The 27,810-nt window shown below is 39.8% G+C and overlaps 1 protein-coding gene across 1 annotated transcript; it reads right to left on the reverse strand.

The window, feature by feature from the left end:
* Nucleotides 1–27,131, reverse strand: LOC121389884. Its single transcript, XM_041521545.1, has 10 exons — nt 26,166–27,131; nt 23,212–23,326; nt 21,513–21,653; nt 14,080–14,323; nt 12,683–12,843; nt 11,225–11,291; nt 6,882–6,949; nt 2,477–4,018; nt 1,577–1,799; nt 1–630 (listed from the first exon to the last, which is right to left on the reverse strand). Exons 1-9 carry the CDS (start codon nt 26,217–26,219, stop codon nt 1,651–1,653), a joined length of 2,541 nt encoding a protein of 846 aa, XP_041377479.1. The 5' UTR covers nt 26,220–27,131; the 3' UTR covers nt 1–630; nt 1,577–1,650.
* Between the last annotated feature and the right edge of the window lie 679 nt (nt 27,132–27,810).

Consider the following 27,810-nt stretch of genomic DNA (forward strand, 5'->3'; position numbering starts at 1 on the left):
GATCAAAAACACGTTTAATGCACAGTCACTAATATATTTGATATGTAATTACAATCGTTAAAATGTCTCTGTTAGTCGATAACATCTTAAAAATTACAGCAAACTCAGGAATGTCTCTTTAAAGACCCCAACCTTTAGATCTTCCAACCTGACACCACATTTGCTTGGCAATTAAGTAACTATACGCACATAAATATATTGTATATATATATATGCATGCGTAAAATAATATATTATAAAATTCACAAGTTAAAATATACATATTGGATATTTGAATAATTCAGCACTGTTCACAATTTCAGTATTATTATTATTTTTAAAAATTATTGTACAAAATACATTAATTTATTTTGGGGTTTTACAAAACATACAAAGCTTGCAAAATACAAAAGTGTAAAACTTTTACACTTCTGCTATATTAATATATTTCTGGAAAGAACTTAATTTTTAGGTACAAATAACCTACGTACAAATACCAATGTTGTAAAACACCCAAGTATGTATACCTTTAAAGCAAGGGCATTCTGGAAATCGGTACAAGGGACACAACTATATATTACAACAATGGTGGAACTTTTATCCAAATCAGTCAGCAACCATCTTGCACACCTTCTTCTATAAAACGGCTTCCTGTAAACAAAAGGTTTGTTAAAAAATGATTACAGAAAGAAGTTTGCATATGAGATGTCATATGGGATAACACCCAACTGGACTTTAAAAAAAAAAAAAAAAAAAAAAAAAAAAAAAAAATATATATATATATTTGCTGCTTTCCTTCATCATGTACAATTAAAAACGTAAAAGACATAGCTGACAATTCTTAAAATTAAATTTGTAACATCCTAATAATAACACTAAAAGTTCCTATTTTATACTGAATTATTTTTGGGTTCATAAACAGAAATGCTCATTGATATGACTAAGAACCAATTGATATAAAGTGACACCATCAGATATAATATTGCCTGATGACAATACTCTGTTCATCAAGAAATACAAAAACACACGCTGCAATAGCTGGACCAAAGTTAGTTCGTTCTGTTTAACGACACTACAACAGCACATTGATTTATCATCTATTATTATTATATTATCTGTTTATTATTTATTGATCTACTAGATGTCAAACATTTGGTACTTTCGACATATAGTCTTAAAGAGGAAACCTGCTACATTTTTCCATTAGTAGCCAAGGATCTTTTATAGGCATCATCCCTTAGACAGGCTGGAATGAGAAATCGACGGGGATTGATCCTAGACTGCGCGCTTTACCACTGTCAGCTGGACAAATGCGACATCATGCAAGTTTTAAATTGTAATGAATACAAATTAAATTTAATATTTACCACTGTCAGCTGGACCAATACGACATCAGGCTATAAATTGTAATGAATATAACGTAAATTTAATATTTACCACTGTCAGCTGGACAAATGCGACATCAAGCTATATATTGTAATGAATATAATGTAAATTTAATATTTACCACTGTCAGCTGGACAAATGTGGCATCAAGCTATATAATGTAATGAATAAACGTAAATTTTATTATTTTAATTATTGAGGTCATACTTACAAGGTCTTAAGAACGAGAATTCGAACTTTCCGAGTACAGCGTGGGGAATGAAACATCATCCTGTAGCGATCTCACTAAACCCGCTCATTTCCTGGGGTCACCCTCGCTAGGTCACGCTGTGCCCTCGAATAGTCAAATGGAGACTGCGTCACCATGTCTGCTGAGGGAGTTGGGAGCCTCCCTCCCTCCCCTTGTGAGGATGTGGAATTCTGGGAAATCATCGCTAAGAGAAAATAACACATTATTAAGATTTGGCAAACATACACAATGACATCACATACAGGTACTTTTCAAGAGTTTGGATTTACGCCTTGGAGGTTTTATTGCTAAATTTGTAATAAAACATTATTTTATTATAATTCATTATACAGGCATGTAGGAACAACTTTAGGAGTGGGGTTGGGGGGGTGGGGCAATGACGGATTGGGTACAAACTCTATATCAGATTTTGGTTACAATGGCAAACATTAATGTTAGTAAAAAAAAAAGGCTCACAAGTGGGAGGCACGTGCCCCCACCCCAGACTCCCCCCTTCCTACGGGCCTGATTATATGTTTTTTGAACAGAAATTACACAAATAGCACTTGAATTATTTTTGTTTTAAACTATCTGCATGTGAGCATGAATTTAATAAAAGTTATAGGAATACTCAGAACATTAAATGTGAAATGCTTTACATCGATTCTATACATGTATGGATATAAAAAATAAAAATACACGTAAAAGGTCTTTAGAAAAAAGAATTCGGCATCCACAGATATGCATTTTTGAATTTCTATTTCACCTACTACACTGTGTGTACATCTAAAAAATTGACTGTTTTTTGCTTTTTGCAGGCCGCTATTCCGAGCCTTGTATCTTGCTTAAATTTTACTTTGTGTTGAAAAAGCCCCAACTTACGCTTAACACGCCCAACCGGTTTCTCCGTGTTCTCTTCAGAAATTGCTCGCTGTGGCAGCTGTCTTCTATTTTTGTTAACATTGTCAGTCCTGGCTGTCTGGTCTACCTCAGTCTTGTTTCTGTGAACGCCAGCTGGACTAGAATCAACTGGCAGATTGTCTCGACGACACATTTGAGAATCGACGTTGTTATAAGTCACTGGCTGCTGAGTAACTGGCGGGTTATCCCGACTGATTCCCGAGTCGAGATCATTAGAAGACACTGGCTGTTTTACATCAGTTGCATCTGGATCAGCACCTCTACCCGAGGAACGATGAGATATTTCGGTAGAATGCGGTTCTTTATTTTGAGGCTTTTGGTCCAGAATGTGTCTCTGGGCAGAACCAATACTTGGTTTACTTTCTGATTCATAATCCACTTGTTTCGGTGTCGTCACTTGAGAATGTGTGTCAGAACTTGAGCATAATGAATCACTGACACATCCACGTGCCATTTCTGCAGAAGGTGAAGGATCGTGTTTTGAAGAAGCTGGATCTACTTGTTTCTTTGTTGTGTGATGAGAATCTGTCAGATCATTTGAACGTGGTAGATTCACAACAAGTTTTCTACGTGTCTCCACTTCCGAACCCACAGAATCCGTGACGTGCTTGAGTGAGGTGTCATCAGGACTTGCTGCCAGATCTACACCTCGAGAATCTTCTGATCGGTTTCCTTGGCCACAACGTCCATCTCCTGATCCTCTTAGTTGGCCACAACGTCCACCTCCCTCAGAGCTACTCACAACATATTTTGGCTGAGTATTATTTCTGTCGTTGCATAAATGCTTTCCGTCCTTACGGGCAACAGCTTTCTCAGTCACTTCACCGGTATGAACTCTGCCATTGGAGATAAACTCCGGTTTCGGCTGGATTCCTCCTCCTCCACCAACACCACCACAACCTTGCCCTGAAGCAGAACCTCCAGATGTACGGACATTTCTGTCCACACCAAACTTCAAATGATCCATCCTAGGTTCTTCACCTACAGATCTACCTGCTTCTATTTCTGACTTCCCAAAATCACGAAGCCGTAGTCCTTCCACAGCTCCATGTCTTTCACCACCTCCTACAAATGAAGGATCACCATCCACTTCTGCCTTCTTTGTCTTATCTGGCAATGACATCTCCGCAGCTACCGAAGACTCTGGATTACATAAGTACGTTGGATACGATTCTGATGTTCCGGACAGTACTGTACTACTATTTGCTCTGCTACACAATCCGGTTGTGACGGTTCCATTTGGGTTGGAATCCAGCAATGAATCTCTCTCACTGGCGCCATCTTCATCGCGATGGTTCAGAGACGAGTGTTCTTCTCTTCCGACATCACGATTCTCGAGACCTGGCCCTGGTGCCGGTGATACCCTTGAATGGCCATTCTGAACCACACCATTGCTTCCATTGGTGGCCTTATAGGAAACAGCCCCAATGGCAACATTGTCTCCCGACTCATCAACTCTTACAGAGGTCAGTGGAATATTCGCTTCTGTCTGTCTGCATTGGGCTGAAAAAAAGTTGATTAGTCAGGAGCATATTTCTAAAAGATGTCCAATATTATAAACAGGAACTTGAATGCTGGGAGGATGGGGTGGGTGGGGGGGTTGTAGTCAATTAGTCAGGAGCATATTTCTAAAAGATGTCAAATATTATAAACAGGAACTTGAATGCTGGGAGGGTGGTGGTTTGTAGTCAATTACAGTCAGGAGCAAATTTCTAAAAGATGTCCAATATTATAAACAGGAACTTGAATGCTGGGAGGGGGGTGGTTTGTAGTCAATTACAGTCAGGAGCAAATTTCTAAAAGATGTCCAATATTATAAACAGGAACTTGAATGCTGGGAGGGGGGTGGGTGGGGGGGTTGTAGTCAATTAGTCAGGAGCATATTTCTAAAAGATGTCAAATATTATAAACAGGAACTTGAATGCTGGGGGGGGGGGGGGGGTTGTAGTCAATTAGTCAGGAGCATATTTCTAAAAGATGTCAAATATTATAAACAGGAACTTGAATGCTGGGAGGGTGGGGTGGGGGGGTTGTAGTCAATTAGTCAGGAGCATATTTCTAAAAGATGTCAAATATTATAAACAGGAACTTGAATGCTGGGGGGGGGGGGGGGTTGTAGTCAATTAGTCAGGAGCATATTTCTAAAAGATGTCAAATATTATAAACAGGAACTTGAATGCTGGGAGGGTGGGGTGGGGGGTTGTAGTCAATTAGTCAGGAGCATATTTCTAAAAGATGTCAAATATTATAAACAGGAACTTGAATGCTGGGGGGGGGGGGGTGTTGTAGTCAATTAGTCAGGAGCATATTTCTAAAAGATGTCAAATATTATAAACAGGAACTTGAATGCTGGGAGGGTGGGGTGGGGGGGGGGGGGTTGTAGTCAATTACAGTTAGGAGCATATTTCTAAAAGATGTCAAATATTATAAACAGGCACTTGAATGCTGGGGGGGGGGGGGGGGTTGTAGTCAATTAGTCAGGAGCATATTTCTAAAAGATGTCAAATATTATAAACAGGAACTTGAATGCTGGGAGGGTGGGGTGGGTGGGGGGGGTTGTAGTCAATTACAGTTAGGAGCAAATTTCTAAAAGATGTCAAATATTATAAACAGGAACTTGAATGCTGGGAGGGTGGGGGGGGGGGGGGGGGGTTGTAGTCAATTACAGTTAGGAGCAAATTTCTAAAAGATGTCAAATATTATAAACAGGAACTTGAATGCTGGGAGGGTGGGGGGTTGTAGTCAATTAGTCAGGAGCATATTTCTAAAAGATGTCAAATATTATAAACAGGAACTTGAATGCTGGGAGGGTGGGGTGGGTGGGGGTGGGGGGGGGGGTTGTAGTCAATTAGTCAGGAGCATATTTCTAAAAGATGTCCAATATTATAAACAGGAACTTGAATGCTGGGGGGGGGGGGGGGTTGTAGTCAATTACAGTCAGGAGCATATTTCTAAAAGATGTCCAATATTATAAACTGGAACTTGAATGCTGGGAGGGTGGGGGGTTGTAGTCAATTACAGTCAGGAGCATATTTCTAAAAGATGTCAAATATTATAAACTGGAACTTAATGCTGGGAGGGGGGTGGGGGGGGTTGCAGTCAATTAGTCAGGAGCAAATTTCTAAAAGATGTCAAATATTGTAAACAGGAACTTGAATGCTGGTGGGGGGGGGTGGGGGGGTGGGGGGTGGTTGTAGTCAATTAATCAGGAGCAAATTTCTAAAAGATGTCAAATATTGTAAATTGGAACTTGAATGCTGTGGGTTGTGGGTTTGTACATGAAATTTCTAAGACTGAAGTAAGTGTTACATTAAATGGCTCTTGCAATTTGTGACAGCAATTAGCAGTGCTATAGCAAAAAGCTGTTACCAAATTGATTACATATTTACTTTATTATAAGCCATATTAAATTACAGAGATTCATATTATAAGCAAGAAAATGTAAGTAAATTGTCATAAAAATATCTTCCAAAACCCTTTAAATACATGTATGGCTGCAGACCCTTTAACCAAGATGTGTGTCCAGGAGACTATGCTTGAACCTCAATTACCGGCCTCGGTGGTGTCGTGGTTGAGCCATCGGACATAAGGCAGGTAGGTACAGGGTTTACAGCCCGGTACCAGCTCCCACCCAGAGTGAGTTTTAACGACTCAGTGGGTAGGTGTAAGACTGAAAGTTTGTTTTGTTTTGTTTAACAACACCACTGGAGCACACTGATTTATAAATCATCGGCTATTGGATGTCAAACATATGGTCATTTTTAGCAGTCATACAGAGGAAACCCGCTACATTTTTCCATTAGTAGCAAGAGATCTTTCATATGCACCATCCCACAGACAGGATAGCACATACCACGGCCTTTGATATACCAGTCATGGCGCACTGACAAGAAATAGCCTAATGGGACCCCCGACAAGGATCGATCCCAAATCAACTGCGCATCAAGCATAATTTTATGATGTCTTTATTCCATATCAGTTTATTTTCTGCTTCTATCCAATTAAAGTTCATTTTGAAAATTGAAAATGTGTTTTAATCAACCAAACAAAATGAGATGTAATTTGTTTGTCCGGTCTGACTCCTGAAATAGATACCTTTGTTGTACCTTAAAAGTCATAAGGTGAGCAATCACCCAGAAACACAATCACACACGTAAAATGAACTTTAGGTGAGCTAACAACCACCCACCTAAGCAAAAGAAACCACACCTTCAGAAATGTGTTTACAACTGGGAAAAGTGCTATCCTGGGAAAAGATATAACTGTCTGCTTATTTCTCCTTTTTGTCCTTTGAGATTCAAAGAGTAGAAAACTCAGTGAAAACCCCAATGAAACCATCACTGCAACACCATACAAGACAACTTACCTACAAATTGCCAAATTCTGCTTCTCTTGTAATACAGAAGGCCGCCCACAAGCAGAAGAACTAACAGGCTAGAAAAGAAATCAACAGGATTTTAATTAAGGATAATACTGGTCATATATTCAGGCAACATTTTGTTCAGCATCGCTTCACGATTCGCTATGCAAATTTCGGAGTTCACTACACAATTTTAAACCATTAAACAGTAGTTGCTAATCAATTTTCAGTTGACTAGAAATATCGCTAATCCAGATTTTGAAAACATTATGTTCAATTAAGATGGTCAGTAATTTCAAATTTGTTACGAAATGGGGTACACCACCATTATGGAACAATTCAACTATTATATAACGGTGGTGAGGGTATTATGGAATGTGTTACATATACATTCAGCTTTCACACTGAGGGTATATCCAACATTTGTAGGCTTCGGAGTGTTAAAAGTCTGCATTAATAACCAGTTATTGGCTACATAAAAAAACCCCTCAAAATAATGGTAACCCATTTTATTTGTTTAACCTGTTACAGGGTCAGTTCTATGTTCCCTGAACTCTGTTTTCTCAGCTCTATGTTAAGGTTAGGCTTCCCAGAGGGAACATAGAACTGAGGGAACACAGACATGATCCCCCTGTTCAGGGCACAATATTTCACGAGAACCATTGTTTTGTTCGTGCGTCAGTTATCCAACTTCAAAATCACAAGAACCACCAATTGGTTACGTGGTGAACAATTACATTCTAAAATTAAAAGTAGCATATATCAGTAATGAAAGTAAAAAACAGTTTATGTTTTTTGAACCACCAATATAGTACAGAACCGTATAGTTAAGAGTTTTACGATTAGGTAGGCCTAACTCATCGGTTACGAGAACAATATTCACAACAATCGGTTACCTAAGTAAAACTCATGTGAACTGACTTCCGGTTACCTAAGATTTTGAAATATTGTTCCCCAACTGTTACAACCATGTACCTGTATCTAGGATACCCTAAATTTAATGCTGAAATGAAATATGGATTATGTGAGCACCACTGCCCTGGACAGACAGCCCATTCAACTGATATGTGTGCCCAGGACAGCGTGCTTGAACTGAAATTGGATATTTGGAAAATAAGTTAAAATGAAACAAAATGACTCTAGGTGAAGGTGGCAAAGCATAATATTGTAGGTACTCTAGTATGTACAGTGAAACTCTACTAAACTGGACACCCTCGGAACCAAGAAACAAAGTCTGCTTTTAAGAGGTATCCAGTTTAGAGAGGCTCTCTTCCATACAGGTATTCAGAAAGGGACCGCGAAAAACGTCTGGTTTTGAGGGAATTCCGGTTTATTACAGAGAGTTTGGTTTTGAAGGAATTCCGGTTTATTACAGAGGGTCTGGTTTTGAGAGGTTTCGCTGTATTTGGAAACTATTATAATAAATTAATATTGAGTGTTTGTGGTGCACTTGGTAAACATTGTGTAATGTATGATGTAAAACACAAAAATTTCACATACAATATTACTGGTAATGGGACAGTTTCAAAATGTATTACATGGGGGGGGGGGGGGGGTAAGGTTTGTAGAGCCAGTATGGGTGGCACAATGATGGGATCCTTTTAAGTTATCTCCCTTTAGCAATAAAAAACAGTAGGTGATGCTAACAATTAGGTCTTCAATATTTTCATGTATTCAGTACGCAGGGCTCGAACTTAACAACGGCACTGACAGCAATTGCCTTTGTTGAGATATAAATTGCCGTAGGTAGAGAGCACCGGTAAAATTCCTCAACAATGGCAAAATATATATACCTGGTGTACATAATCTGCCAATATTTAACATTTTCACATTTGAAATATGTCTGCAGACAGCAAAATAACCTTTTAGTCATATTTATTATTTACAAACGTCACTTTTAAAAAACAAATTGCCATAGGCAGGCTCAAAATTGCCATCTGTGGGCCATTTCACCCATGGCAATTCTTTTAAAAATTGCTGTGGGTGACAAATTCTTAAGTTCAAGCCCTGATGTAACACTAGTGTTCGGCAAAAGTTCGGGAAAGTCACAAGCCCTCACAGACGCTTGTGTCCTTTGTAAATTATAGTAATACAGTAGATCATTTTCACTAGCCCAGACCAAAAATTCAGTAGATGGGACCGAGGGCTGGTGGATTTGTCACACTGTGCACTAGTAAAACGTTATGTTGTGGGGAATGGGTACACAAATTACATCCCGCCACCACACCCATCAGTATTTCTGCCAGAAAGAAATCTTTGGGTATGGTGCTATGGAATTGAATGCCACCACACCCATCAGTGTTTCTGCCAGAAAGAAATCTTTGGGTATGGTGCTATGGAATTGAATGCAACCACAGTCAACAGTGGGTATGTGTGACCTCCTCCAGAAAGAAATATTTGGGTATGGTGCTATGGAATTGAATGCAACCACAGTCAACAGTGGGTATGTGGGACCTCCACCAGAAAGAAATATTTGGGTATGGTGCTATGGAATTGAATGCAACCACAATCAACAGTGGGTATGTGGGACCTCCTCCAGAAAGAAATATTTGGGTATGGTGCTATGGAATTGAATGCAACCACAGTCAACAGTGGGTATGTGGGACCTCCTCCAGAAAGAAATATTTGGGTATGGTGCTATGGAATTGAATGCAACCACAGTCAACAGTGGGTATGTGGGACCTCCTCCAGAAAGAAATATTTGGGTATGGTGCTATGGAATTGAATGCAACCACAGTCAACAGTGGGTATGTGGGACCTCCACCAGAAAGAAATATTTGGGTATGGTGCTATGGAATTGAATGCAACCACAGTCAACAGTGGGTATGTGGGACCTCCTCCAGAAAGAAATATTTGGGTATGGTGCTATGGAATTGAATGCAACCACAGTCAACAGTGGGTATGTGGGACCTCCTCCAGAAAGAAATATTTGGGTATGGTGCTATGGAATTGAATGCAACCACAGTCAACAGTGGGTATGTGGGACCTCCTCCAGAAAGAAATATTTGGGTATGGTGCTATGGAATTGAATGCAACCACAGTCAACAGTGGGTATGTGGGACCTCCTCCAGAAAGAAATATTTGGGTATGGTGCTATGGAATTGAATGCAACCACAGTCAACAGTGGGTATGTGGGACCTCCTCCAGAAAGAAATATTTGGGTATGGTGCTATGGAATTGAATGCAACCACAGTCAACAGTGGGTATGTGGGACCTCCTCCAGAAAGAAATATTTGGGTATGGTGCTATGGAATTGAATGCAACCACAGTCAACAGTGGGTATGTGGGACCTCCTCCAGAAAGAAATATTTGGGTATGGTGCTATGGAATTGAATGCAACCACAGTCAACAGTGGGTATGTGGGACCTCCACCAGAAAGAAATATTTGGGTATGGTGCTATGGAATTGAATGCAACCACAGTCAACAGTGGGTATGTGGGACCTCCACCATAAAGAAATATTTGGGTATGGTGCTATGGAATTGAATGCAACCACAGTCAACAGTGGGTATGTAGGACCTCCTCCAGAAAGAAATATTTGGGTATGGTGCTATGGAATTGAATGCAACCACAGTCAACAGTGGGTATGTGGGACCTCCTCCAGAAAGAAATATTTGGGTATGGTGCTATGGAATTGAATGCAACCACAGTCAACAGTGGGTATGTGGGACCTCCTCCAGAAAGAAATATTTGGGTATGGTGCTATGGAATTGAATGCAACCACAGTCAACAGTGGGTATGTGGGACCTCCACCATAAAGAAATATTTGGGTATGGTGCTATGGAATTGAATGCAACCACAGTCAACAGTGGGTATGTAGGACCTCCTCCAGAAAGAAATATTTGGGTATGGTGCTATGGAATTGAATGCAACCACAGTCAACAGTGGGTATGTGGGACCTCCTCCAGAAAGAAATCTTTGGGTATGGTGCTATGGAATTGAATGCAACCACAGTCAACAGTGGGTATGTGGGACCTCCTCCAGAAAGAAATATTTGGGTATGGTGCTATGGAATTGAATGCAACCACAGTCAACAGTGGGTATGTGGGACCTCCACCAGAAAGTAATATTTGGGTATGGTGCTATGGAATTGAATGCAACCACAGTCAACAGTGGGTATGTGTGGGGCCTCCACCAGAAAGTAAATGGGTTAAGTTTAGGGATAGGGTTTAGAAAATCATACAGTAATAAGTGTAATTAGTTTTGTCAAAAAGTTAACCTAAAAACAAATATCTGCAAATACATTTGGGTATGACACCATACCCATTTTAGCCTCTGGCAGAAACCCTGCAGGGCCAAGTGATTATTCCAGAACAAGCCCCGTTCTACAGAAACCTGTGTAACACATACCCCAGGACAATCGCAATCCAGTAATATGGTGTTTCCCCACTCTTGACGTCTACGTCATCCACGATTTCTGAAGAAAATGATTAATATGCATATTTAAAAAATAATAATAATAATAAAACCCTGAAATAAAAAACACTCTTATAATATGTCTAATGCCATTTAACCATAAATAAAAATGTGTTCAGTTTTGTTTTTGTTTAACGACACAACTAGAGCACATTGATTTATTCATCTTTGGCTATTGGTCGTCAATCATTTGGAAATTCTGAAATATATTATATATTTTATATGCACTCTCCCACAGACAGAACAGCACATACCACAGCCTGGTTCATTAAGGTGGGAAAACATGATTGAGCACCTCAGACATAAAAGACTGAATTGATTCAAAATATTTAAAAGTGTTAACAAATACTGTTTGAAATAAAATTAGAAAAACGTTTTGTTTTGTTTAAACGACACCACTAGAACACATTGATTAATATTTAATCATCAGCTATTGGATGTCAAACATTTGGTAATATTTAATCATCGTCTATTGGATGTCAAACACTTGGATGTCAAACATTTGGTGATATTTAATCATCGGCTATTAGATGTTAGACACTTGGTAATATTTAATCATCGGCTATTGGATGTCACACACTTGGTAATATTTAATCATCGGCTATTGGATGTCACACACTTGGTAATATTTAATCATAGGCTATTGGATGTCAGACACTTGGTAATATTTAATCATAGGCTATTGGATGTCAGACACTTGGTAATATTTAATCATAGGCTATTGGATGTCAGACACTTGGTAATATTTAATCATCGGCTATTGGATGTCAGACACTTGGTAATATTTAATCATAGGCTATTGGATGTCAGACACTTGGTAATATTTAATCATAGGCTATTGGATGTCAGACACTTGGTAATATTTAATCATCGGCTATTGGATGTCAGACACTTGGTAATATTTAATCATCGGCTATTGGATGTCAGACACTTGGTAATATTTAATCATAGGCTATTGGATGTCAGACACTTGGTAATATTTAATCATAGGCTATTGGATGTCAGACACTTGGTAATATTTAATCATCGGCTATTGGATGTCAGACACTTGGTAATATTTAATCATCGGCTATTGGATGTCAGACACTTGGTAATATTTAATCATCGGCTATTGGATGTCAAACAGTTGGTAATATTTAATCATTGGCTATTGGATGTCAAACATTTGGTACTTCTGACACGAAGTCCTCAGAGGAAACCCGCTACATTTTTTCCCACAGACAGGACAGCACATACCACAGCCTTTGTCCAGCTGTGGTGCACTGGTTGGAATGAGAATAAAAAAACAATCAGTTGAATGGATCCACTGAGGTGGTTAGATCCTGCTACGCAAGCATCTCAAGTGAGCACTCAACGAACTGAGCTAAATCCCTCCCCTAAAATTAATATCACCTGGCACTTTGACGTATGGTAGCAGAGTTTTATCTGTTGTAGCTGCTGTTGTTGTAGCTGCTGCTGGTGACTTGGTGACGTCAGTGATCACTGGGTCCTCACACACGGCGTTGCTTGTTGTGGTGCTGGCAGCTTTAGTTTTCAATCCCAGCATGCCACAGCTAAAACAGTATTCAACAGAGATGAAAGCGGGTTATGAAAATTAAAATCTGAAAAGTTCAATATTGGTCGTCGGGTACCGAGATTAGCTTAAGGTTCGGGTTGCACAATTGTTTAAAATGTCTGACGCCATATACCCATAAATAAAATGTTTTATTTAACGACACACTCAACACATTTTACTTACGGTTATATGGCGTCAGACATATGGTTAAGGACCACACAGATTTTGAGAGGAAACCCGCTGTCGCCACTACATGGGCTACTCTTTCCGATTAGCAGCAAGGGATCTTTTATTTGCGCTTCCCACAGGCAGGATAGCACAAACCATGGCCTTTGCTGAACCAGTTATGGATCACTGGTCAGTGCAAGTGGTTTACACCTACCCATTGAGTCTTGCGGAGCACTCACTCAGGGTTTGGAGTCGGTATCTGAATTAAAAATCCCATGCCTCGACTGGGATCCGAACCCAGTACCTACCAGCCTGTAGACCGATGGCCTAACCACTACACCATCGAGGCCGGTAAACCAGTTATGGATCATTGGTCGGTGCAAGTGGTTTACACATACCCATTGAGCCTTGCAGAGCACCCACTCAGGGTCTGGAGTTGGTATCTGGATTAAAAATCCCATGCCTAGACTGGGATCCGAACCCAGTACCTACCAGCCTGTAGACCGATGGCCTAACCACGATGCCACTGAGGCCGGTTGTTACTGATTTGTTTCAAAATATTAAAAATATACAGTGACAGACTTGTATCTTGTATAAAGGCAGCTGCTGATAATCTTGGATAACAATAACACACAATTTTTATTAAAACCTTAATTATGTTTGTATTTTGCATTAATTAGTAAATGATGTTGTAATTTGGGGAATCGAGATTTTGAGTTTATTTAAAACAGCCTATAGTTATGTTTGTATTTTGCATGGTGAATCTAGATTTTGAGTTTGTTAAAACTGTAGTTGTGTTTGTATTTTGCATTAGATAATGTTATAATACGATGAGGCGAGATTTTGAGTTAATTTAAAATAGCCTATAGTTATGTTTGTATGTGGCATGGTGAATCAAGATTTTGAGTTTATTAAAATTGTAGTTGTGTTTGTATTTTGCATTAGAACATGTTATAATATGGTGAGGCGAGATTTTGACTTTGTTAAAACTGTAGTTGTGTTTGTATTTTTCATTGGTAAATGATGTTATATGATAAGATGAGATTCTAACTTAACAAGTTCGTACTTTCTCTCTTGTTGACAGAGCCCATAATCGGAGTTATCAGACTTGAAGTAACCAGGAGGACAGGCCTTGCACTCTCCTTGCACGGGTTGTCTCCCCTTCCCACACACCAAAAAATTATGAAGTGGCTGACAGGGGGCGCCAATGCTGGGTCCTAGCCCTGGTACCGGGGTGTTCTCCGGCTGCTGTTCATGGAGACCGCTCTCTCGGTTACACTCACACGTATCCGAATCAATTGCAGCCATTTCTGAAATTTTAATTTTTTATTTTAAATAATTATGAACAAAATCTGAACTAATCTGAAAAGAGAATGGATCTACTATGTGTTGTCCTTGTGACAGTGTGAAAATGTATACAAAAGACCCTTACTATTCAAACACAACAGCAGATAAAAAAAATTATCCAGCAATCACTGTATACATTGGAAAGATATGATGACTAGATAAATCTCTATATTTTCTGTCACTGACCAAAAATATAGGTCACGTGACATAAGCCCGACTCGACTCGAGTATTTCAGAGTATAGTGTTTTCCCTAGCTTGTTTTAGCATGGTGCAGCACCATGCCTCAATAGTCTAGCGCCATCTTGCCGTAATCAGCACCATGCTGCCCTGAGATTGAACAAGCCTTTTTCAGTAATTAATTCTAAAACTGCCTTTATAAAACACCAAAAAAGGTATTATTAATTAATAAAATATGTATTTTATATCTTTTGCCATTCATTTATTAACGCAAGCACATAAATTACATTAATGTTTATTTCAATTAATTTTTGTGTATTTTGAATGAAAAACAAGTGCCCCGAAAATGGTGAAAATGCCCCAAAAGTGTTTGGTCTATCCTGCCTTGCCTAATTTCTAGGGAAATCACTAGAGTAGTTTTCAGTAAACATACTCTTTTATTTATGAATTAAGAGTTTAAAAACGCTTTTTTAATGTGACAGAATGTTGCTAACGTCTTACAAATAATGACGTCATGTATCTTGTATGACGTCATACAGCAAAAGCTTTGCTACATGTAGGTTGACAATACTCGATTTGCGTACACAAAACTAGATAAAATAATGATTTTCCGAATATTCCTGTAGGATTGCAGGATAAAATAAATAACTGGTTACTGTCTTAAGATATCGGCTTTATCTTGCTCAGCCTTGCTGCATTCTCCATTCTAACCGTCGCAGGATAAAGCCGATATCTTAAGACAGTAACCAGTTATTCGCTAAGTACCATTCCTGACCTTCTCGAGCAGGACAAAACTTACCAAATGTTTGATATCCAATGGCCAATAATTAATAAATAAATGTGCTCTAGTGGTGTTGTTAAACAAAACAAAGGACAAAATTACATATCCTAATATCTTGGAAATTAATATATATATATATTGTAGTTTTTTCACAGATTATAGTAAAAGGCCTGGTGTTTAAAATTTGTCAAATTACACGAAATGCTGGTTGAATTTCAAGCCTCGTGGAATTCCCCAGTTTTACCTTCACACGATAAAGCTGATATTCGACACCATTAAATGAGCAAAACTTTTCGCCAAATTGTTTGTTAAACTTAAAAAATTGCATAAATCAACAGATATTTTCTTTAAAATGTGAATTATTACATGAAATTATTTCGCCAAATTAAAATAAAATTCGCCAACTGCTTTAAAAATTTGCAATTGGCCAGAGCTAGCCCTGCTTAACTACATGTAATTATTCTCTATGTACACACATTATTAGCTTACATTGTTTTGTTTAACAAGCCTTACATTCCTAGTGACTCACACACAAGTACATTTATACGCGAATACACATTAGTAGGGTTTACATGTAAGTTGGGACGCCAAAAATTAATAGCAGGGGACAATATTTCGAAATCTGAGGTAACCGGAAGTCGGTTCACGTGGTTTTTACCTAGGTAACCAATTGTTCGGTTACGTGAATTATATTTGCGTAACCTGTGGATTACCTGATCGGTTACCTCAAAGTTACGTCGAAATTATATTTTAAATACATAATTTTTAGCTCAAACATAAAGTTAAAAAAAAAAAAAAAAAAAGTTTTATAAAACAGTTTATTTAATGCTTGCGGTTTGCAAAGAAGTGACTTGTAGATGTTTCTTTTGTTTTCGTACGATCGTAGCGTTGTAGATTTATTATTATTATTATTATTATTATTATTATTATTATTATCATTCACCATTTGCCATCGGGATCGCAAAAAGTAATTTTTAGTTGCCCGAATCTAAAAATCACTGTCCTCGGGCATCGGGCCACCGTATTCTAGAACCTCTGTGCAGTTTGCGGGAAGTTAATACTGTTGTAAAAGGACTAAATATCAGCCCAGTACTGAGACAAAATAGATACATTTGGAGGGAAAATGCCCATTTCATGGTGCATGATTAGACTAATAATTTTCTTTCATAAATAACAAATAAAGGCTACCATTTGTCACTGATATGTAAAATTTAGTATACAGCAGATTAAAAAAAGCCCACCAAAAACCCAAGCAACAAATGTCCAGTTCCTCTGAACTATAAAACAGGCTACTCATTGGTGCATGATTTGATTAATAAAAATAAATCTTATAATAACATAAAAAGAAAGACCACAATTTGACACTGATATTTTGCGGTGGCGATGCTACTTTCACTTTATCGCTGGTACTTCTATACTACAGTGACGTTCCAATGTTTGTTATTTAAAGCTCATTATGCGATGTTAGTATTTGTGACATTTTTGCATTTTTGTTTACGTTAAAACCATTTTCAACCTTTGTAAAATTATAGGCAATCCAATATTATGTCTACATATATTCCTTTAGATATAGAATAGCAGCAGATAATTTAGGCGCCTTAGCGGTCCGTGCACATTTCTTTAAAACTTTTGGCTCGACTCTATGCTGAGCCTTTGGTCGCAAGTTAAACCGTTGTCTACTGGTTTGCCGCGCATCAAGTATCTAAAAATCAGTCGAAAACATTTCTTGGAATACTAGTAGTATGTCTGCATGAATAAACTTACTGTAATCGTGAAGTCTGCAAGTTTTAATTTCTGAACGTCTACAGGTCACGACGTAACCGATTTGCAGTTCGCGTAAATTTAATTTTGTGTAACCGACATGCGAACAGAACGGCAGTTCGCGTGAAATATTGTGCCCTGAATAGCAATTTGGTGAATTTCATCAGAAAATCGGAAGCCAAAATGCAAGTGAGATATAGCTAAACAGATTTTTTTTTAAATAGCTACAATGTATACACACACAAATAACAAGGTTTTCGAATGAGCTTTTTGCTGAATTGGTAATGAGATGAATCTGCTAATTTCAAGGTTAAATCGTATTTGGCAAACAACATCTCAAACCCTGATTATTGCTTGCCACTTCATAATCGTGATACAATGTATGCATAACATTTGCTACCATGTGTATCCATTACATCTGTAATGTTGAGCAACATAGCTGACATGGTCAGTGTCATTTTTGGAAATGTAACACCCATATTTCTCACCTTTCTATTTTACCTTTCAAAACGTTCTAAAGCCTGTGACAGATAAAAACAAGTATTCTAAGACTAAGTACTGTTAAAACAATACATTCCCCTACTGGGCCCAAAACATTTTCATATTTCCTAACCCAAAGGGCCATAACTATTTTTAAAATGTGTAAAGTGCCATGAAAGTCAAATTTCAATCTGTAACGGTACATGACAAAGCTATATACAAACGTTGAGCTCATTATCTTGAGGCATTAACAAAACAAAACAAAAAACAGCCTGGAAAACTATGTGTGACAGATGGATGGACAGATGGAGATGAAGCCTATATGGTCCCCTCCGGCTGGACCATGCAGTTCACTTGGAGCGGGACGGATGGACAGACGGATGGACAGATGGATGGACAGATGGAGATGAAGCCTATATGGTCCCCTCCGGCTGGACCACGGAGTTCACTTGGAGCGGGACGGATGGACAGACGGATGGACAGATGGATGGACAGATGGAGATGAAGCCTATATGGTCCCCTCCGGCTGGACCACGGAGTTCACTTGGAGCGGGACGGATGGACAGACGGATGGACAGATGGAGATGAAGCCTATATGGTCCCCTCCGGCTGGACCATGCAGTTCACTTGGAGCGGGACGGATGGACAGATGGAGATGAAGCCTATATGGTCGCCTCCGGCTGGACCATGCAGTTCACTTGGAGCGGGACGGATGGACAGATGGAGATGAAGCCTATATGGTCGCCTCCGGCTGGACCACACAGTTCACTTGGAGCGGGACGGATGGACCGATGGATGGACAGATGGAGATGAAGCCTATATGGTCGCCTCCGGCTGGACCACGCAGTTCACTTGGAGCGGGACGGATGGACAGATGGAGATGAAGCCTATATGGTCCCCTGGCTGGACCACGGAGTTCACTTGGAGCGGGACGGATGGACAGATGGAGATGAAGCCTATATGGTCCCCTCCGGCTGGACCACGGAGTTCACTTGGAGCGGGACGGATGGACAGATGGATGGACAGATGGAGATGAAGCCTATATGGTCGCCTCCGGCTGGACCACGCAGTTCACTTGGAGCGGGACGGATGGACAGATGGAGATGAAGCCTATATGGTCGCCTCCGGCTGGACCATGCAGTTCACTTGGAGCGGGACGGATGGACAGATGGAGATGAAGCCTATATGGTCGCCTCCGGCTGGACCACACAGTTCACTTGGAGCGGGACGGATGGACCGATGGATGGACAGATGGAGATGAAGCCTATATGGTCGCCTCCGGCTGGACCACGCAGTTCACTTGGAGCGGGACGGATGGACAGATGGAGATGAAGCCTATATGGTCCCCTCCGGCTGGACCACGGAGTTCACTTGGAGCGGGACGGATGGACAGATGGAGATGAAGCCTATATGGTCCCCTCCGGCTGGACCACGGAGTTCACTTGGAGCGGGACGGATGGACAGATGGATGGACAGATGGAGATGAAGCCTATATGGTCCCCTCCGGCTGGACCACGCAGTTCACTTGGAGCGGGACGGATGGACAGATGGAGATGAAGCCTATATGGTCCCCTCCGGCTGGACCACGGAGTTCACTTGGAGCGGGACGGATGGACCGATGGATGGACCGACGGATGGACAGATGGAGATGAAGCCTATATGGTCCCCTCCGGCTGGACCACGGAGTTCACTTGGAGCGGGACGGATGGACAGATGGATGGACAGATGGAGATGAAGCCTATATGGTCCCCTCCGGCTGGACCACGCAGTTCACTTGGAGCGGGACGGATGGACAGATGGATGGACAGATGGAGATGAAGCCTATATGGTCCCCTCTGGCTGGACCACGGAGTTCACTTGGAGCGGGACGGATGGACAGATGGAGATGAAGCCTATATGGTCGCCTCCGGCTGGACCATGCAGTTCACTTGGAGCGGAACGGATGGACAGATGGAGATGAAGCCTATATGGTCGCCTCCGGCTGGACCACGGAGTTCACTTGGAGCGGGACGGATTGGACAGATGGATGGACAGATGGAGATGAAGCCTATATGGTCCCCTCCAGCTGGACCACGCAGTTCACTTGGAGCGGGACAGATGGACCGATGGAGATGAAGCCTATATGGTCCCCTCTGGCTGAATTAATGAATTAATGAATGTTTAACGACACCCCAGCACGAAAAATACATCGGCTATTGGGTGTCAAACTATGGTAATGCAAATAAATAAAGTGATGATCAACATCAATATACAAATTCAAGACTTAAACAAAAACAGTGTAAAGAACTGTACAAAAACACAAATATCACAGAATGTTACGGATACTGAATTCTACTCCAAACGTCAATTTTGTGCTGTATTGGCCATTCTCAAAGAGCACCCCTGCACCACGATGAGGTTACAGCACACGCAGGGGTAGCAATACGAAATGCATCCAGGTTGTCTGCTGTAGGTTCACGTTTGAACCGCTCATACATCCTGTTTCGCTCTTTGAATGCATCCTTACACGTATCATTAAACCATGGTTTATTGAAACGCTTTGGCACTGCCGAAGACTTAGGAATGAATGAATGAATGAATGTTTAACGACACCCCAGCACGAAAAATACATCGGCTATTGGGTGTCAAACTATGGTAAATGCAAATAAATAAAGTGATGATCAACATCAATATAAAATTCAAGGTTTAAACAAAAACAGTGTAAAGAACTGTGCAAAAATGCAAATACAAATATCACAGAATTTTACGGACACCGAATTTTACTCTAAACTTCAATTTGTGCTGTATTGGCCATTCTCAAAGAGAATGTTACACCCCTGCACCACGGTGAGGTTACAGCACGCGCAGGGGCCCTCTGGCTGGACCACGGAGTTCACTTGGAGCAGAACGGATGGACAGATGGAGATGAAGCCTATATGTTCGCCTCCGGCTGGACCACGGAGTTCACTTGGAGCGGAACAGATGGACAGATGGAGATGAAGCCTATATGTTCGCCTCCGGCTGGACCACGGAGTTCACTTGGAACGGGACGGATGGACAGATGGAGATGAAGCCTATATGGTCCCCTCCGGCTGGACCACGCAGTTCACTTGGAGCGGGACGGATGGACAGATGGAGATGAAGCCTATATGGTCGCCTCCGGCTGGACCACGGAGTTCACTTGGAGCGGAACAGATGGACAGATGGAGATGAAGCCTATATGTTCGCCTCCGGCTGGACCACGGAGTTCACTTGGAGCGGGACGGATGGACAGATGGAGATGAAGCCTATATGGTCGCCTCCGGCTGGACCACGGAGTTCACTTGGAGCGGGACGGATGGACAGATGGATGGACAGATGGAGATGAAGCCTATATGGTCCCCTCCGGCTGGACCACGGAGTTCATTTGGAGCGGGACGGATGGACAGATGGAGATGAAGCCTATATGGTCGCCTCCGGCTGGACCATGGAGTTCACTTGGAGCGGGACATAGCCCAGTGGTAAAGCGCTCACTTGATGCACGGTCAGTTTGGGATTGATGCCCATTGGTGGGCCCATTGGGCTATTTCTCGTTCCAGCCAGTGCACCAATACTGGTATATCAAAGGCTGTGGTATGTGCTATATTGTCTGTGGGAAAGAGCATATAAAAGATCCCTTTCTGCGTTAGAAAAAAACTGGGTTTCCTCTGATGACTATGTGTCAGAATTACCAAATGTTTGACATCCAATAGCCGATCATTTATTACTCAATGTGCTCAAGTGGTGTCGTTAAAGAAACCAAACAAACAAAAAGTAAGTTCACTTGGAACATAAACCTTGATGATAACTAGTATCTTGTTTATCACACGGCTCAGGACTCCAAACTTAGAAACACTTTCGGTTTTATCATCATTTTCCCATTATCATGCTGCCAACATGCCACTGGAAACAAGCATTTCTGGAGGCTCGATGTCACTCTGTTCATTTTATTTACCAGGAAACTGGGCACAAGGAGGCCTCCTGTAGCACACTTTGGGATGATACGAGTTTGATCCGTAAGCCAGAGTCGTTCCTTCGGCACAGGGCGTACACATGTCGGATGTTCCGTTTTGTGAACATGGCCGCGCATAGTGATCTGAAATATACAACACCAATAGTAGTAAGTCATTCAATATAGAAGAAAGGTCATTAAAACGTTCTTGGCCTGACTAGGAAGGGACTGCAACGTTCATGCATGTCATAATTATACAAGACAGACGGCTAACCATCTGGTAAATAGCCAGAGAACTACATGTAGGAATTGAGAACATTCTTTTTGACTAATTTTAATGATCAAAAATGGATCTAATAGTAAAACATAGGCAGTAGTGTTTTAAATATAGGGCATATTACTTTAAATATAGGGCATGTTACTTTAAATACAGGGCATGTTACTTTAAATACAGGGCATGTTACTTTAAATACAGGGCAATGTTACTTTAAATACAGGGCATGTTACTTTAAATATAGGGCAATATTACTTTAAATACAGGGCATGTTACTTTAAATACAGGGCATGTTACTTTAAATACAGGGCAATGTTACTTTAAATACAGGGCATGTTACTTTAAATACAGGGCAATGTTACTTTAAATACAGGGCATGTTACTTTAAATATAGGGCAATGTTACTTTAAATACAGGGCATGTTACTTTAAATACAGGGCATGTTACTTTAAATACAGGGCATGTTACTTTAAATACATGGCAATGTTACTTTAAATATAGGGCATGTTACTTTAAATACAGGGCAATGTTACTTTAAATACATGGCAATGTTACTTTAAATACAGGGCAATGTTACTTTAAATACAGGGCATGTTACTTTAAATAACTAAAGAGAGGGCGGGACTTAGCCCAGTGATAAAGCGCTGTTTAATGCGCGGTTGGTCTGAGATCTATCCCCAATTGTGGACCCATTGGGATATTTCTCGTTGTAGCCAGTACACCATGAATGGTACTATATCCAAGGCTGTGGCATGTGCTACCCAGTCTGAGATGGTGCATATAAACGATCCCTTATTACTAATGGAAAAATGTAGCCGATTTCCTCTCTAAGACCATATATGTTAAAATTACCAAATATTCAACATCCAATACCCGATGATTCAATCAATGTGCTATAATGGTGTCATTAAACAAAACTTTAACTTGTTTAACGACACCACTAGAGTACATTTGTTATTTTTAATCACCAGCTATTGTATGTCAAACATTTGACATAGTTTTAGAGAGGAAATCTGCTATATTTTTTCATTACTAAGTAACAATGGATCTTTTACATGAACCACCCAACAGACAGGATAACACATACCACAGCCTTTGATATACCACATTACCAGTCATGATGCAGTGACTAGAACAAGACATAGCCCGATGGGTCCACCAATGGGGATCGATCCTAGACTGGCCACACATCAAGTCAGCGCTTTACAACTGGGCTACGTCCCACTCCAGGGTATGCTACTTTAACTAAAAGCTACTACAAATACCAGGAAATCTAGAAACATGCTACATACAATTTGTTATGATTAATACTGAGTGAAACATTGTAAGTAATCATTGTTAATTGGTACAAAAAGCTGCAACCGTTCTCAATATATTCTGATGCATGTGTAAATTTTGCACATAATCCAACCAACTGGCTCAACAAACCATGATCGCAGTAGACAGGCAGGCAGCAGACTGTCTCCCCTGTTGCGCTGTTAACTTTTTGCAGCTGACCAGGGACACAGGATCTAGTCTTGACCTCAACACACAACACAATGCCCTGGAAAAGAAAAAAATTGTTTAATGAAACCATAATAATAGCTTATATATTCAACAGCTATTACAGGGTCATTTTGACATGGTATTTGGTCCATGGGTGTGGAATGTAGGAAGGTCAGGGTCATTTGGACATGGTATTTGGTCCATGGGTGTGGAATGTAAGAATGTCAGGGCTAGCTCTGGCACTTGCCAAATTCGCCAATTGCGAATTTTGAAAACAGTTTGGCAAATTTTATTTTATTTTGGCAAAATAATTACATTAATAATCAGGGTTGAAAACTAACATGAAAACCATGGTCGCCAGCAGGGCCAGTTGAAGACAAATCTTACTGGCCCTTCTCAAATTCAACTAAGCCTTCAATTATCACATTGAAATTTAACTGACGAGCCAAAATCAAAACTAGAATGTGTTATTTTAATAGTAACCATGTGCTCACCGTACAAAGTAATACCAATGAATTGACGTTTAACTTCATAATGAATAAAGTTAAAATTCATATAAAAACATGTTAAGTTTTAAACCCATACAAACTCAAAAAAAGAAATCCAGTAAAAATAAAAATGTTACTTTACAAAGTATCATCAAGTTATACATATTAAATCTCATTTTTAACACAGAGGTGAAGACAAAATGCTAGAAGAGCCAAGGTATGCAGCATGACTTGAATTGTCTCTGAAGTAAAAAAAATATATAATGCAATGCAAAGAGACTAAATGTAGAACCACGCGTGCTTTAGTAATTAAACTAGTCTGGGAGTGGCAGTCCTCTTTGTAGCGATGCAAGAAGGGTAAAATCTCAAGTAAAGGATTTCCTTAGGAGTGACTGTCCTCCTAAAGACGAGACACTAGACAGAGGTCCATGGAATCATCCACTATTTTGCCAAATACCCATTCGATTGCATTGTGCAGAAATATGGCCCTGATCATGTATTACGGTTTTGTTCCAGATTACCTTAACCGTAACACACACACAACTGATGGAAACCTATATCAGAAAAGAAAATTTAATCTATGCAGTTTGATGGTAATTTATAAATATACATTTTAACTTACCTTGAACTCCCTCACACCCCGACCCCATTTTTTAAATTTGAGATGGTATGGGTTTAACATTTAATAAACTAATATGTTTTTATTTGACTTTTATCTTTACTCATTGTGAAGTTACATGCCAATTCATCAGTTCCCTTTTGACGCAAACGGACAATGGCCTAAAATTTATATTTTCTGCCTTAGTAAAATGTAATAGTGTGTATGCGTGCATGTGTGTGTGCACGATACCGACAACGACAAACTGGCCTTTGGAATAAGCTCAGTATTAATGGAAAATTCAATTGTTATTTTTATAGGCGTGCATGCGCTCACGTTAGTGTGAGTTCGAACTACATACAAGACAGATTTTGATTTTGACAAGCTAATTAAATATGATTTTTTTATTTTTTTTTATTTCACCATAACATTAAATAACAATTATCAAATAGCAGCTCTACTGGATAATTATGATGTATCCAGTCCATTCCAATAAGCCGACAACTTCCAGATTTTAAAAATACATGCAGTGTCTTCAATACATTTTGAGATCTATTTTTAGAACAACCCCGACCAAAACCACAGACGCTGAGTAGGTGCTGTCAAAATATAGAGCATGGTCTATATGTCTTCTGCTGTCACATATGTATTTCGCACCAGCATAGACGCGGTGTGTTTTATTACAATTCGTTCAGTTTCAGTGTTACATTTTTTAACTGGAACCATGCTTGCCAGACCCTAAAATTGATAGTCGCCCAGCGGACTACTTTTGTAAAAATTCTTAGTCACCCATAGCCAAGGTCACCATGGGCAACCGGGCGACCGCTAATTTTTAACCCTGAATAATTGACATATTTTAGAAAATAACTGACAATTTCTGCAATTTTTGAAGTTTAATAGACAATTTGGCGAATTGTTTTGCTCACCCAAAGCTACAGCCCTGAATGTGGAATCATGCACGGCTAGCTCTGGCATTCGCCAAATTCACCAATTGTGAATTTTGAAAATAATTCACAAATATTACTTTAATTTGGCGGAAAAAAATTCAAGTATTATTTGATATTTTGTTACAAAATAACTGGGCATAGATGTATAAAATTTGGAAGTTTAATTAATATATAATTTGGCGAAATGTTCTGCTGTTCCAGAGCTAGACCTAGAATGTGTATGTAGGTGTCAAACAAGTATGCATTCGAAGTGCTGGCTTCGAGGTTGGGGTGAGAAGAAGAACTTGGTCGAGAGTTCAGGGCTTCTAGATTATATGGTAGTCCCACTCCCATGGCTAGTGATATTCAATGTTGGGCTAGTAAATAACAACTATTGCCATACCCAACAGCTAGTGAATATTTTTGGTTAAATGTTGCAGTTAAGTCTATTTTGTAAATATGAATATTCTGCCCCCACCCACACCCCCACACCCAAATGTTAGTGTTTTTAAACTCTATCTAGTATAGATCTCCCTCTTTAGGTGACATATTTGATTATTACCAATATTATTTAGTAAAACTGTATTAACTTAAAGTAAAGTAGGGCTAGTGAATTTTTAATCATGGCTAGTAAATTTTCTAAATCACTAATCCCATGGCTAGTGAATTTTATAACCTCATGTGACGTCAAAATAATATTTAAAGACAATTTTCCTTATTTTCTTTTTTTTAAATCCTAAATTGCTGTATAAAATTTGTTATAAAGATCGATTACGGTGAATATTTCATTCGGTGGAAGCAGCCCCCCCCCCACCACCACCACCCACTCTCTTCCTACACCAGTGAATATAATAATTGTATTAATTATTAAAGCACCATACTCACCACAGACACTATGAAAATCCAGGTAATGTACCAAACTGGAGGCTTCATCATCATGGTAGAATGTCTTGACAATAAAGTACATGAACTTCGATGTTTCAACAGTGTAACTGAGTGTTATGGATCTCCTTGAAACATGTTTTAACAGCGGTAGTGACAACAATAATTATCAAAACCATGTAAAATACACAAGTTATTGTTTCTGCTCATCTTATTCATACACAAGTACATGATCATGGTGTACAGAATTCGTCAAGATGAACCGACCCCAAATTATATATGGTAAATAAACCTACAGAAATGTAACGTCGCTTTTCTCTGAAGATCAAACAGGAAACAACCACTGTAAAATTGCCTTATAGAAAGCTGGGACCAAGTAAAAATATTTCTCAGTGAGTGAGTGTCTGGGTCAGCTAACGTTAACGGTCAATGCGAGTGGAACTGAGGGTTTTTTGTTCGGTAAAAGTTTGTAAATAAAACCTGACATTGACAGTTGACATTATCATTATGACAAGCGTTTACGATTTTATGCATTGGATTGGTTCTATTTTCTCACTGCATTTTCCAGGTCAAGAAATGGCTCTGGTTTCTGTCACGTATCATCATTTAAGATCTAAGTGAAATCAGTAAAAAATGTACTCAAAATATTACATTATTACAAAGTAAGACTCACTGACAAGATATAAAAATGAATGCCATGTTATGATGTTGAAATTGAACAGGAAAAAGGAAGTACTCCGTAGACTGGTACTACTACTAGATGACGATTGACAAAACTCGTTCCAAAACACATTCGCACCTAACTGACTCGTCCCAATAGTTTGTCAACTCGCCCCAATCCCACGTTTTTACAACTGCATGGATTGAAACTACAGATTTGCGATCGTTGTGTTTAGAATAAGTTTGTTTTGTTAACTACACCACTAGAGCTCATTGATTTATTAATCATCTGTTACTGGATGTGGTACTTTCGACATTAAGTCTTAAAAAGGAAACCCGCTACATTTTTCTATTAGTAGCAAGGGATCTCTTATATGCACCATCCCACAGACAGGATAGCTCATACCATTGCGTTTGATATGCAAGTCGTGGTGCACTGGCTAGAATGAGAAATAGGCCAATATGGGTCCACCGACGGGTATCGATCCCAGACCGAACGCGCACCACTCGAGCGCTTTACTACTGGGCTACGTCCCGCTGTGAGAGAGAGAGAGAGAGAGAGAGAGAGAGAGAGAGAGAGAGAGAGAGACAACAATGACAATTTTTGCAGACATTATACATTAATTAATTTTAGTCAATAGATTTTTCCCAAGTCTAGGTGGTAAATCGTTGAACGCCTACGTACACCTCACAGGAGGACTTTGTCACTGAATGTTTCTGCATATTTTATAAATAGACTATTATCACTACTGTTATTCTCCACACTTCCCGTATAAAACGCGTGGGTATATGGAATGGGTAGACCGGCCTATGTGGTGTCGTGGTTAAGCCATCGGACATAAGGCTGGCAGGTACTAGGTTAGCAGCCCGGCTCATACTCGGAGCGAGTTTTAACGACTCAGTGGGTAGGTGTAAGACAACTACACTCTCTTTTCTGTCACTAACTACCAACAACTAATCCAGTCCTGAGTAGACAGCCCAGAGGGCC

This window comes from Gigantopelta aegis, chromosome 15 (genome assembly GCF_016097555.1).
Source record: "Gigantopelta aegis isolate Gae_Host chromosome 15, Gae_host_genome, whole genome shotgun sequence".
Taxonomy (NCBI): domain Eukaryota; kingdom Metazoa; phylum Mollusca; class Gastropoda; order Neomphalida; family Peltospiridae; genus Gigantopelta; species Gigantopelta aegis.

What these genes read in the sequence shown, in the direction of transcription:
- LOC121389884 (XM_041521545.1), bottom strand. Translation starts at nt 26,219, where the DNA reads ATGATGATGAAGCCTCCAGTTTGGTACATTACCTGGATTTTCATAGTG. An exon ending in GCCTGTCTACTGCGATCATG is followed by an intron (nt 21,654 to 23,211) that starts GTTTGTTGAGCC and finishes TGTATATTTCAG; the next exon opens with ATCACTATGCGCGGCCATGT. An exon ending in ACCGGTTGGGCGTGTTAAGC is followed by an intron (nt 1,800 to 2,476) that starts GTAAGTTGGGGC and finishes ATTTTCTCTTAG; the next exon opens with CGATGATTTCCCAGAATTCC.